The sequence below is a fragment of the Pituophis catenifer genome, unplaced genomic scaffold (genome assembly GCF_029215685.1).
Source record: "Pituophis catenifer annectens isolate HBS135680 unplaced genomic scaffold, rPitCat1.0.hap2 SCAF_14, whole genome shotgun sequence".
Classification (NCBI taxonomy): domain Eukaryota; kingdom Metazoa; phylum Chordata; class Lepidosauria; order Squamata; family Colubridae; genus Pituophis; species Pituophis catenifer.
Genome location: NW_027256894.1, coordinates 20,785,406 through 20,799,807, shown reverse-complemented (window position 1 = coordinate 20,799,807; position 14,402 = coordinate 20,785,406). Strand labels below are relative to the sequence as shown.

Below are 14,402 nucleotides of genomic sequence, written 5' to 3'. Positions count from 1 at the left end.
ACGATAAAGGGAATCTATATTTAATATTACTACATGTTTTGACAGCAGCAGGAATTGTATGTGCACAGTGCTGGAAAAATGAAAAAACACCTACAGAAGAAAATGTAATTTTAAAAAATGTTGGGAGTGGGTAGAAATGGGAAAAAATTGACACTAAAATTAAAAGAAGACACAGGATATTTTCGAACATGGGACTTGTTTTACAAATGGTTGGATAGTAGAGGTAGAAATTAGGAGAGGGGGAAAATATTATTATATACAAATAAAATGACAATCCAGACAATACGCTGTGTCGCTAAACACCTATGTATGTGATATGAAAATATATAAACGAACTGTTTTTTAAAAATTGTGTTCCCCCTTTGTGGCTGCGTGAGGTTTCATGCCATGGCATACAGGGAGTCTTCGTAAGTATGAAAAGGGGTCGTAACTCAGTGCCGTCGTAACTTCAAACGGTCACTCAACGAACTGTTGTGAACCGAGGACTATGGTTTGCTCAAACATTTCAGGAAGGGGAAAACAAAAAACAAAAATAACGGTAAAGCCTGCTACTCACACTGGAGAAGCTTTATATCTATTAGGAGCTCCAGAGTCAGAAGGATGACCACCAAAACTACGCAGGCTACCAGGAAGCTGTTGAGACTCGCACTGAGCAAAAATACCTGCCAGACGGCCGCTCGCCTCCCACAGCACGGCTTAAGCCAGTTAGATCTGAAGGGAGAAAAACAGAGGGAAGGAGGAAGAAGAGGAAGACAGACGAGAAAAAGGCAGACAGGTAAAGAAGAGCAAGGCAGAAGCAGCAACAGGGCTCGGTTTCAGCAGGACGCGGTTGGGGGTATTTAAGAGCCCGTTCTTATTTAGCAGGGGGCTGGATGAGAAGACCCCCAGGGTCCCTTCCAACTCTGCTATTCTATTCTATTCTATTCTATTCTATTCTATTCTATTCTATTCTATTCTATTCTATTCTATTCCATTCCATTCCATTCCATTCCACTCCACTCCACTCCACTCCACTCCACTCCTCCCACTTTATTCTATTCTATTCTATTCTATTCTATTCTATTCTATTCTATTCTATTCAATCTATTCTATTCTATTCCCTCTTCATTCTATTCCATTCCATTCCCTCTTTATTCTATTCTATTCTATTCTATTCTATTCTATTCTATTCTATTCTATTCTATTCTATTCCCTCTTCATTCTATTCCATTCCATTCCCTCTTCATTCCATTCCATTCCCTCTTTATTCTATTCTATTCTATTCTATTCTATTCTATTCTATTCTATTCTATTCTATTCTATTCCCTCTTCATTCTATTCCATTCCATTCCCTCTTCATTCCATTCCATTCCATTCCATTCCATTCCCTCTTTATTCTATTCTATTCTATTCTATTCTATTCTATTCTATTCTATTCTATTCTATTCTATTCTATTCTATTCTATTCTTATTCTATTCTATTCCCTCTTCATTCTATTCCATTCCATTCCCTCTTCATTCCATTCCATTCCACTCCATTCCATTCCCTCTTTATTCTATTCTATTCTATTCTATTCTATTCTATTCTATTCTATTCTATTCTATTCTATTCTATTCTATTCTATTCTATTCTTATTCTATTTTCTATTATTTTAATTCTATTCTATTCTACATTCTATTCTTTTAATTCTATTCTATTCTATTCTATTCTATATTCTATTCTTTTAATTCTATTCTAATTTTCTAATCTATTCTATTATTCTCTTCTCTTCTCTTCATTAAATTTATACCCCACCTTTCCTTCTGATGCAGGATGCAAATTTAATCTGGGATTCTCACCCCCTTAGCATGGATCGTAAATTGTTGGGCTGAAAGGATGTGACCGGACCATCCCTCCACGGAGTTTCCGTACTTGGTCCTGATCCATCCCTGCCTAAATCATCACAACACAATATCAACAACGAAACGTATCTTTATGGGTACCTATGTACTCAACCCGTCTGCTTAGTGAATGTACCGTGCTCACTGCACGCCTGGCGTTAAGTCCAGTGTGCATAGTTCTCCTCGTAATAAGTAAGCACGGAGAGAGTCCAGATTCAACCCCAACGGTTCCTTTTTGTACAAAATGCGCAAATAGCAAAGAGAAGCGATGCAGGATCAGAGCAAAGGAATAGAATGAATGAGTTGGAAGGGACCTTGGAGGTCTAACTAGAAGACCAGAAGCAAGGTCCGAGCTCAAGAACCCACACCTATCAATCTTCCCCATTTGTGGGTACTTATTTATTAATTAAATTTATATGCCGTCCATCTCTGCCAAGAGATGATCCTAGGTAGCTTAAAGGCATGTGGCTTTCAAAACTGGAATTATTAAATAACAGTCCCAACTGGTATCCATGATCACCTTCATTTTCCTGCCTGACCTTACCCAATTGTCCTTTAGAGCCAGTGACCATCAGTATCTAGGACTCCTTGAGATATGTTTAAAAACTGAAAAGCATTTCTAAATCTAGATTAAGTGACCTTCTTCGATGACTTGCAGTCTGGCTGTTTTATTTCACGTGGTACGTGCGTGGAACCGCAGAAGCGGAATTTCCGATTTTAAATTTTTCAGAGGATCAAGGACTGCGCAGGTAACGAAGCCTACCGAATTCTTCGTACAACTTCGGCACCAAAACAAAGAAGGAATGAACATAAACATCTTGTAGTTACCTGCTTTGTTGTTCCTACGTTTTGACATTTTATGCGAGTAAAGGAACAACAGTTAAGACAATATAGCGTTGATTCACCTTATAGCGAATCAAAGCGCTAAATCATTTTATCCAGCAGTGAAGATCAGTTTACTGCAGAGGTCTTCCCCAAGGCTGGCTACCTGAGAATTTTTAATTTCAGACACCAACAACTGATTGAACAGGAACCTTTTCAGTATGCAAAGCGTTTACTCTTCCTTGTAATTTCTGCCAACGCAACCGAACGTGTTCTTTCTCTACAAGACTTAATGTTCTAGAGCAAATATTATTAAGTCTTTACATAATGCAACAGAACAGAGAGCACCAAACTCGGGCCCAAATTTACGAATAAACTTCTCAAGTCATTCTCTCGGGACTTCAATTGCCATCTATCAAAAATACTGGGGGCTAATTACAGATACGCAGGAGTTATAGCGATGTTAAATTGCAGTATTTTCTAAAAGAGTAGCTAGGGGATGATCTACTTACATTTAAAAAAATAAATAACTGCTTTTGTCTCCCAACAATATTTCTAGATGCTAAAATTTGGTTCTATTTCATTTCTTTATTTGTCGTTCCTAAATGTTTATTCTAATTCTCTGATTTTTAAAAATTCCCCAGAATGGACAGTAGATGGCAGAGATGCCTATATTTAAAGCGACTGTGGGAATATAAGGCTGTCATTTTAACTGGGGCTCACCTTGTTAAAAAGCAAAAATAAAACAAGCGGGGAGAAATATAGACATTGGAATGGGTCTGAAATTACTACCAACAAAAAGCTACAATTAAAGATCAGGATCGGTTAGAAAAATCCCGTTTTTAAAGTCTTCACTTACAAAATGTTTGTTTATCATTCTTTAGGGATGTAAGTAATTAAGTGTGTAGTTTGTAAATTATACCATCATTTAAAAACAGCATATTATTATAACAACAAACATCTAAAAGGATCACAACCAAATAACCATCAAAACATCCATCGAACGTATTTCCAGTTGCTAGCAAAGCGGTAGAAGAATAGATGCCTGAATTTTACCTGGCAGACAGTTTCCAGAACTGACTAGATATGAGTTGTAAAAAAACAGATAAATTTCTTTCTAGTTTTAAGTAGGATACATAGATAAAGAGACAGCAATTTGATCAAGCGAATTCGAAAACAAATTGAATCTCTTCAAAGGAAAAGATCAAACCGCTTTCATCAGCAATGGAGCATTTATGGAAATAAATATAATTTTGCGATATATTTTTTAAAAAACCAAGATGCTATGTGAGATCCCTGATATAAATCTATTTATACATTTCTTTTTTAAACGGAGGGGTTTTAAAAATATGCTGAGAGGGGAAGATGCCAATTTACAAAAGAAGGAGAAATGTGCATCTCGCAACAGCCTTTCCCTGTCTACAAAGCCAATTCTATTACCAACTGACAATTTTTGTAATATACCGCTGTTTAAGCGAATGCTCAACCGCGAACGAGAGAGGGAAAAGATTACCATAATACTCTGGTAATGAGCCACTACAAACACTCCAACTCAAGCTGTTAACAGATGTCACAGTTTCCGCTTTCGTGACTTGGAGAAGGGGGAAGGGGACGCGATGGCATCAAAAGCCCGATTGGGCTTATTATCAGGGGATGCCTTATTTTGGGAGAAACAGCGTAATTTTTAGACACTAGGTCTGGAGGATGGCGACGTGGCGCTCCCATGTGACCCCCCTCCTGCGCGAACTGCACTGGCTCCCGGTGGTCTTCCGGGTGCGCTTCAAGGTTATGGTTACCACCTTTAGAGCGCTCCATGGCTTAGGACCGGGGTATCTACGAGACCACCTTCTGCCACCAGTAGCCTCTCACTGACCAGTACGCTCCCATAGAGAGGGGCTTCTCAGGGTGCCGTCGGTCAAACAGTGTCGACAGGGGGAGAGCCTTCTCTGTGAGGGCACCTGCCATCTGGAACAAGCTCCCCCCGGAGATGGAAATTTAGGATTAAGTAATTTAATGGTATTATTAACATTAATAGTGTGTTAAAAGTACATTGTGAATTTAAAATATTAAGGATTAAAAATTTGTGGGGATTTTGAGATACACTCCCGGGACTGATTAAATATTGTTAATATCTGGCGCTATTAGTAATCCTACACATTTGAAATATTGAAGTTATGGTGGAATAATGAGTAATCCTTGAAATATTAAATAATAGTAATTTAGTAGGGGATAACTAATACATGGCGCAAAGAAATGTTATTTATGTTTAAATGAATTAATGGGAAAGATGATAAAGGATTATGAAGAGAGAACAGTATTGTTGAAGTTGGAAGATTAGGATTACACATACTTATTTGTATTATTATTATTAGCATTGCTTTTAAAAAGACTTGGCCCAGTCAATACACTGTCCACAAAATATGTATGGTGTGAAAAGAAAACTGCAAATAAAACATGTTTTTTTTTAAAAAAAAGAAAAGAAAGAAAAGTGTATGTTTCCAAAAAATAATGATAATCTGATTTGTACTGCTGCATCTCATCTTTTTATTCTCATAATCCCCCTTTGTGAAATGGACTATGTCAGCAGTGGGCAGCCCAGGTTTACAAAAACAGAAGAAGACATGGGAAAATACCTTCAATGCATTAATTAATTTTATTCTCTGGGGGTTTTTAGAAAACCAAACACTTTCACAGATCCTCTGATCCTCCATGCAACCAATTGTCTTATTATCTCAATCTGTTCACCGAACTATATTCATCCTTTAATTGTTTTTATCGCTCTTGAAAGAATAACCAAAAAAGAAAAAGAAACTCAAAGATAATTTGCATTAGATCATTAGATACAGTGCATTAGATAGCAATATACCGCTTCACACGTGCTTTTACAGCCCTCTCTAAGCGGTTTACAGAGTCAGCCTATTGCCCCCAACAATTTGAGTCCTCATTTTTCTGATATTGGAAGGAAGGAAGGCTGAGTCAACCTTGAGCCGGTCAGGATCGAACTGCTGGTAGTGGGCAGAATTTGCCTGCAATACTGCACTCTCACCACTGCGCCACCAATGCTCAGATGAAGGGAAAACAGGAAAGGGAAAAGGAAGGAAGGAAAAGAGAAAGTAAGAGAAAGGAGAGAAGGAAAATATTGCGATAGCAATTATCTATTGCTTCACAGTGCTTTTACAGCCCTCTCTAAGCGGTTTACAGACAGCCTCTTGCCCCCCAAAATCTGGGTCCTCATTTTACCCACCTCGGAAGGATGGAAGGCTGAGTCAACCTTGAATCGATAAGTGAAAAATTGTGATATATCATTAGTTGCTGTAACTGTTTTAATGATCTATCACACTTTCCCCCTTTTTTTGGCTACTATTTGTTCACTTTTAAAAAAGCATCCTTTTCTTTTTTTGACAATGGATGTATTTCTATCGCTACATTCATTAAGCTGAAAACTCTTTAAACCAGAAAAGGGGAAGCTGCTTGGAGAACTCTGCTAAAAATTCATTTTGCCTCCAATTCTGCATTATGTCAAGATCAGCCTGAATCTTATTTCTTCTAAGGCTCTTTTTTAGAAGAATAGTCCTCTGCTGCATTTACCTAGCTCCATTTCCAGCCTAAAAGCATTTTACGAACCCAAAAAGTTACCCAGACTAAAAGCATTTTATAGCCATCCTTTCCCATTACACATAATACGATATATCAAAGAAAACAGCAAAGCTTGTCAGAACCTCCTGTTTCTAATTAAGACCGTGGAACTAGAACTTGCTACCCAAGTCAGAAACTAAAGTTTTGGCTTCAACAAAAACAACAATAAACAAACCCTTTTCCCTGGTAAGGGATTAAGATCACAATTTAAAGAGCTCTAAACAAACGAACATGACTGGGTAAGAGCAACAATGCAAAACTGGCTCCAGAGATTAGGAGAATGATTGAATAACAGCATAAAAAGAGAGTTTGTTTTCTGTAAATTAAATTACTGGAATATTTCTTTTTTTGTTTTCTCTTTTTTTAAGGAAAAAAGGTTGGGGAGTTAAAAGTAAGTAAATATGTGTGCTTACCCTTCTCGTTGGTATTCCTCATCCAAATTCGACAGGAGCTGGGAGCCTGCGATGGAGAAATCTAGCGCAGCCAGAGGTAAGTCCCGATAGGCGAAATTAACAAGCTGTACAGGTGCGACACTTCTGGTTTCTTCTTCTATTTGTTGTGAAATTATTTCAACTTCGGAAACTCCACCTTCTATAGGAGGCCTAATGAAGGAAAGGCAAAAATAAGAACCAGCTCCCCCCACACCAACTGCAAAATTCCTATTCGGAGCAGTGCTTTACAGGCAGTCCTTGGCTTCCAGCAGTGGCCAAAATTGTGGAAACATTTTTTTTTATTATTGACAGATGTTTCTTCCATTGTCACTTGAAGTGTTGAAATGAGTGGCACAATCAATAGAAATGAAAACAATTGGCCTCTACGGTGTTCCAGAGGATTCAGTTGTGGCATTTTCTACAATTAAAGACATCTCAATTAATGATTAGAAGTACAGTAGTGGCCAAAATTGTGGAAACCTTTTGGGAAAAGTATATTTTTGAGGTCTGATGGCTAATAACTCCACTTTTTGGGGGGAGTTTCAATATAATCCTATTCCACTGCTGGAATGGCCTGGGAATAGCCCAGACCTTCACCCAATGGGAAATCTATGGAGCCAACTAAAGAAACTGGTTAGTCAGAAGCAACCCAGCAATAAAACCCAGTTAATAGAAGCCATCATTCAATCTTGGTTTCACATTAGAACAGCTGCAGAACTCAAAGACTTGGTTTGCTCCATGGGAAGACGTTGTAAGGCCGTCATTCATGCTAAAGGTTATCCAACTAAGTATTCACTGACGTGGGGATCATTTTTGCATATCTCGTTTTTTCTACGTGTTTCACTTTCCTTCTTTATACCGTAACTGCTATTCTAATAGCAAATCCTTCATAAAAGAATGTTATTGCATTACATTCTTGATTAAATTATCTTTCCATTGATATATAATTTTATGGTACTACTCCCCAAAAAAGTGGTGTTATTAGCTAGTTTTAGAAAATACACTTTTCCCAAAAGGTTTCCACAATTTTGGCCACTACTGTACAACTGTTCGTTGAGTGATTGTTTGACGTTGCAAGAGCGCTGGAAAAAAAGGGGGACTTAAAGCCTTTTTTCACAGGATCCCAGTAATCATGTGATTAAAATTCAGACTCCTGGAAGCTGGCTCAGATTTATGACCGTCGCTGCGTCCATGTTTTTTGCGACCTTCTGACAAGCAAAGCCAGTGTGGGAGCTAGGTTCACTTAACAACTGTGTTACTAATATAACGACTGCAGTGGTTTGGGACCCCTGGCTTAGGAAGCAGCTCTCCCCTCCTCCACCTGCCAAGGCCATTCCCACACCGTTACCCTTTCATGAAACATGAAGGCGTAGACGTCTCGGTGGGGAAAGTGTATCAAGAATACAAACAAAGCTACCAATAATTCTGTATGGGATAGCAATGTTTATTTAAGGCGTGAGAGAGAATTTTTTGGTGGTGTAGCGGACTATGTTAAGTAGGACTTAGCTGCCAGCTGCCTGCAATTAGTGTGAGTTCAAATCTCACCAGGCTCAAGGTTGACTCAGCCTTCCATCCTTCCGAGGTAGGTAAATTGAGGACCTGGATTGTGGGGGCAATAAGCTGACTTTGTAGAAACACCACTTATGGGGGGGGGAGGGGGAGCAAAAGCCCTAATAAGCAGGTATATACAAAAAAAGAATGAAGGCTATTGCTATAAGTGCATTGTAAGCCACCCTAAGCCTTCGGAGAAGGGCAGCATATAAATTGAATTGATAAATAATATAATATAATATAATATAATATAATATAATATAATATAATATAATATAATATAATATAATATAATATAATATAATATAATTAATATAATAATATAATATAATATAATATAATATAATATAATATAATATAATATAATAATATAATATAATAATATAATATAATTAATATAATATAATATAATATAATATAATATAATATAATATAATATAATATAATATAATATAATATAATATAATATAATATAATATAATATAATATAATTGTCAGCATCTCAGAACTGACATAGAAAAGGGAGGAGAAGCCTGAACTTTTGCCTGCTAAATCCCTTTGAAGATTCGGTCTCCTCGGAGATGGGAGAGGGGGGAGACATTCCTGTGACCTGACGAAAAAGGAATCAGGAAAGAGACTTGGAAGATAGCCAATGAGAAGCAGAGAATTGGGGATCGGAAAGGGAGGGATTGGGGGGCAAAGGTCAGTACTGACCGCGAAAGAGCCAGGATCAGGTTACTGTGCTCGAATAAAGAGAAAATTTCCTTAAAGATCGGCAGTTTGGAAGTTCATTTATTTTGAGATAGCATCGAAACCTGACAATAATAATAATATAATAATATAATATAATTAATATAATATAATATAATATAATATAATATAATATAATATAATAATATAATATAATATAATATAATATAATATAATATAATATAATATAATATAATATAATATAATATAATATAATATAATATAATATAATATAATATAATATAATATAATATAAGTTCTTGGAGAAATGATGAAGGAAAGCAGGATTAATGATCCCACCTCAATGGCTGCCTTTTAGAAGGCCGAAGGGTCTATGCCAGATCTCCCACCAAACCCTTTGCTCTCAGTCGTGTAGGATAACGGGTTAATTTAAGTTAACTTCATGAGACTGGAACAAACAAGGTAAGGTAAGCAGGCGGGCCGGGGGTGGGTGGGGGAAAAGGCTTCACGTTCAACTTCATTTTGATGAGCTGGCTGCAGACCTTGCACTGATTTCTCTCCGGAAAAAAAAAAGAAGTGTTTTAAAATCCTCTAGTGAATTAAATGGCCTGGATAATCAGCCGGATAATTATAGAAGACACTCTATTCCAGGGGGCAAATTATGCAAGAATATTTGCCCCAAACAAAACATCTGTTTTTCGTATGAATATGAGGAACTGAAAAAGGGAACAGCAAACCACATTATATATCCTCTTGTTTCTAGATAACAAAAGGAAGAAGAAGAAAAAAGGAGTAGCAACCAGGAGTATTTGAGAAGAATGTATTAGAATAGAGCTAGACACTCACAGCCAGACTAACTATTTTTGATTACCATCAAACCCAGTTGGAATGACCAACAATTAGGGATTAAGACTCAAGGTTGGCTCAGCCTTCCATCCCTCCGAGGTCGTAAAAGGAGGACCCAGATTGTTGGGGGCAAGAGGCTGACTCTCTAAACTGCTTAGAGAGGGCTGGAAAACACTGTGAAGCGGTATATAAATCTAAGTGCTATTGCTATTTATTTTCCTTCCTTCCTTCCTTCCTTCCTTCCTTCCTTCCTTCCCTCCCTCCCTCCCTCCCTCCCTTCCTCCCGTCCTTCTTGAGCTGTGGTGGCGCAGTGGTTAGAGTTTGGTACTGCAGGCTACTTCTGCTGACTGCCGTCAGCCTGCAATTTGGCAGATCGAATCTCACCAGGCTCAAGGTTGACTCAGCCTTCCATCCTTCCAAGGTCAGTCAAACGAAGACCCAGATTGTTGGGGGCAAGACGCTGACTCTGTAAACTGCTTAGAGAGGGCTGTAAAGCACTGTGAAGCGGTCTATAAATCTATTGCTATATGGAACGTAGTTCAAACATCTGAAGGGCATCGGTTTATGGAGCCCTCAAGCAGTCGCATTCACGACAAACCATTTTATACCAAATTTATATTTCGCTGATAAAGAAATAAAGGGAGACAAGTACAGATCTATTTCAAGCTATTTAGCTCTCATCAGCTAGCCATACCCTTACTCGGATTCGAACTTGGGCTGCCTGCATGTTAGGTAGTTGTATTAACCTCTGACTCAACCTGGCTCAAGCTGATGAAGGGAGGAGAACTTGTGGCTCAGAGGCTAATACAACTGCCTAACATGCAGGCAGCCCAAGTTCGAATCCAAGTAAGGGTATGGCTAGCTGATGAGAGCTAAATAGCTTGAAATAGATCGATACTAGTCTCCTTTTATTTCTTTATTGGCGAAATATAAATTTATATATATATATATATATATATATATATATATATATATATATATATGCATATTCTTTCTAGCCAGGTTTTACCTACATAAACTAAGTTGTTCTACAGCCCTGGTTTTACGTAGGTAAAACCTGGCTAGAAAGAATATGCACATAAAAGCCTACGAAAAAGGAAAAAAGATATATATATATATATATACACATACATATATATATATACATACATACATATACACATACACACACACACACACACACACACACACACACATATATATATATATATGAAAGCTCCATGTGAAATTAAAGGTTGGAAGGAAATGGGGAGGTTTTACAGGTTATCCATACCACTGTTTTCTACTACCGCAATCTCCAACTTTCTTGACCAAGAGAGACTTAATCCATTGCTGGGTGCCTTTTTTGATATCAAACCGTATAGAAAACACCGTATAGAAAAAGCAAATCAAGAGATTCTTATTCAAGCATCCGTACTCACTGGGGGTTGGTCATGTTGAAGGATGAAACCAAAGCAAGACTTGTCTGGCCGTTTCCAGCTCCTCAGTCATGAATAGGTGGCATCAGGAGGAGAAAATCCTTTGGAAAGGAAGGAGAAAACACGGAATAAAACGTCATGACTTAGTGGCAAAACCTCTTTACGCACCAAAGGCATAAAAGTAAACCCGGGCATGGAGGCCGCTAACAACAATCCTTCGGAATTCTTTTAACACATAAGCAGGTTAGATAGGTTTTAAAATAAGGCGAAACTCAGCCGTTGGCTCGCCAAATTCCAGGCAGGACTCAATTGGTGGGTGCAGAATATTTTTTTAAAAAGTCATCCTTTCTTTTCGGTGTCTGGGAGGTTGACATTTAGGATGAAGAGGCTTGTGTGTGGATAAGGAAGCTGCAGAGAAGCAAAGCGGTGACCTGGCATTTATTCCTAATCTGCCTACATCAGCAAAGGCTGAATTAATCTTTCTTCCTGTTCAGGATATAGTGTGGGACACCGAAGGTCTTCGGAGCTCATCATTTTCTCATCTTTTTTCCTCCCGAGGGATTGTTTCAAAGAAAAGAAAAGTCTTTTTTTCCTTTTTCGGAAACCTTGCCAAAAATCACGGCTTTACTAAAGTTTCTAAGGCTGCTTTCCAAATTCTTGAACCGTTTATTACTCATCAAGCAGAATACTTGAATAATTCAAGCAGAACGCGTCGAAAACATCGGACGACAACCTGTCCAGGAATCAGGCACAACAGGTCCCCGAAACCGATGCCTCAAGACTCTTCTTATACAGGCAGTCCTCGACTTATGACAGCTTGTTTAGTGACAACGTTACAACGGCCCTGAAAAAGCGGACGTTGCACGACTGTTTTTCACACTTATGACCGTTGTAACATCCCCATGGTCACGCGATTCTACATTTGGCTGCTTGTCATCTGACTCCCATTTATGACGGTTGCAGTGTCCCGGAGTCACGCGATACCCCTTTTGCGGTCTTCCGATGAGCAAAGTCAACGGGGGAAACCAGATTCACTTAACAACCGTGTTACTAATTGGAGAACTGCAGCGGTTCCCGTAACAATCGAGGCAAGAACATTCGTAAAATGGGTCAAAACTCGCTTTAACACGTTTCTCATTTAGCAACGTATGTTTGGAGCTCAATTCCGGTCGTAAGTTGAGCAGTTCCTGTATTAATTGTCAGTGTTCCAGAAAACCTCCCAACTCCAAGTAAAACTCTGAAGCAAGCATTTTTCAAAGTTCTCTTTACTAGAATAGGTAAACTGGCACATCTGGGAAAAACTGAATCCGAGACGTCTGGGTTTTCCCTCAGTAAATCAAAACCCCCAAAACCATCCCCTCACTCCTCAGTCGGTCACATGCTCCAATCACCATCCGTCCCATCTCGAGACCTCACTCCGACCACTCCTTCTCCAGATGCAGGATCGCCCTGACCTTGACTGACGGGAAGAATGCTATTAGGTCTACAGGCAACCCCTCTACTAAATCTCCCCTCCAACTTTCCCACAGATGAGAAGGTGGCGGCATGGAAGCTTCCGGCCTAATATGGCTTCCAAAGCAGACATTAATGCCAAAGACTGGTCACATCAATCACTACACAGACAAACCCAAGAAATTGTTTACTCAGTAAATGTGTTTTGATGAAGACAACAGGTTGGGTGCAGAACAAAGAACCGAGGCCAACTCTATTCTATACAGCCCACAGCTGCTCTTACATGTCAAAAGTCTTGCACTGTCATTTTAGAGAGAGACCCATCATCCACCAGACGGAATGAGAGTGGATCAATACTAAAGATTCCTTAACAAATCAAATCCACTCCGTGATGGAAGGAAGAAGCACGCAGCCCAAGTGCCCTTCGATGAAAAGGGCACAGATTAGTTGCAAATGAAAAGAAAATCAGAAAATTACAGGGGGAGGTGGGGAAAGAACAGGAAAGAATGACAAGGGAATAAAGATTTTCAGGATTTTTTTTTTTTTTTAAAGAACTTAAGGTAAAAGGTAAAGGTTCCCCTCGCATATATGTGCTAGTCGTTCCCGACTCTAGGGAGTGGTGCTCATCTCCGTTTCAAAGCCGAAGAGCCAGCGCTGTTCGAAGACGTCTCCGTGGTCATGTGGCCGGCATGACTAAACGCCAAAGGCGCACAGAACGCTGTTACCTTCCCACCAAAGGTGGTCCCTATTTTTCTACTTGCATTATTTTTACCTGCTTTTGAACTGCTAGGTTGGCAGAAGCTGGGACAAGGAACGGGAGCTCACCCTGTTACGCGGCCCTAGGGATTTGAAATGCTGAACTGCCGACCTTTCCATCGACAAGCTCAGCGTCTTAGCCACTGAGCCACAACGTCCCTGCGAAAAAAGAACTTAGAGTAACTTTATTGTCACTTTGAATGTACACTAATTGGCATACATTAAAATGAAATTTCGTTGCATGCTGCTTTCAAAGGTTCACCGCTTCCAATATACACTATATAAACATGACAAAATAAACAAACAAAAAATAAATGCAAAATTATGTATATACCCATATATATTATATGACACATAGAAACAACACGGTCTAGTTCGGATCTATTACAGGTACATCTATTACAGGTTCCATCCATTACAGGATGGAACAAATGCTACGGCTGCAAACTTACCCAGGGGCTTTAAGAGGAATGTGCTTCTGTTGTGCAGGAAGTCTTCGACTTACAACAGTTTGTTTAGTGACCATTCAAAATTACATTCATTGGCATCCTTCAGTCTCAAAAGACTATGGTATTGTGCTCTGGAAAGAGGTCCTAAAACAGCATTTAGTGTGACTAAAAAGGCCAATTCGAGAATGGCCAATTTCAAAGTTACAACGGCACTGAAAAAAGGGACTTTTCCACACTTACAACCTTGTAGCATCCCCACGCTCATGGGAGCAAAATTCAGATGCTTGGCAACTGGTTCACACTTACGACTGTGTTGCTGTGTCCCAAGGTCATGTGATCCCCTGTGGCCACCTTCCAGAAAAGCGAAGTCAACAGGGAAGCCAAATTCGCTTAACAACCGGGTTACTAACTTATCAACCGCAGTGATTTAACAGCGGCGGCGAGGAAGAGCGCAAAATGGGAGCGAATCT

The 14,402-nt window shown here is 39.0% G+C and overlaps 1 protein-coding gene across 2 annotated transcripts in view; it reads right to left on the bottom strand.

Annotated features, from left to right (window-relative positions):
* The window catches only part of TMEM266 (transmembrane protein 266), a 32,440-nt gene extending 21,111 nt beyond the window's left edge, over positions 1 to 11,329 (bottom strand). The window contains exons 1-3 of one of the 2 annotated variants that reach the window (XM_070953643.1): positions 11,279 to 11,329; positions 6,732 to 6,920; positions 557 to 711 (exon numbers count right to left, since the gene is read on the bottom strand). In XM_070953643.1, coding sequence (XP_070809744.1) covers positions 557 to 711; positions 6,732 to 6,920; positions 11,279 to 11,292 — 358 coding nt within the window. In that variant the 5' untranslated portion in view covers positions 11,293 to 11,329. Of the gene's footprint in view, positions 1 to 556; positions 712 to 6,731; positions 6,921 to 11,278 lie in introns of those variants that run through there. The other variant, XM_070953642.1, reaches the window with a different exon arrangement.
* Positions 11,330 to 14,402: the final 3,073 nt, after the last annotated feature.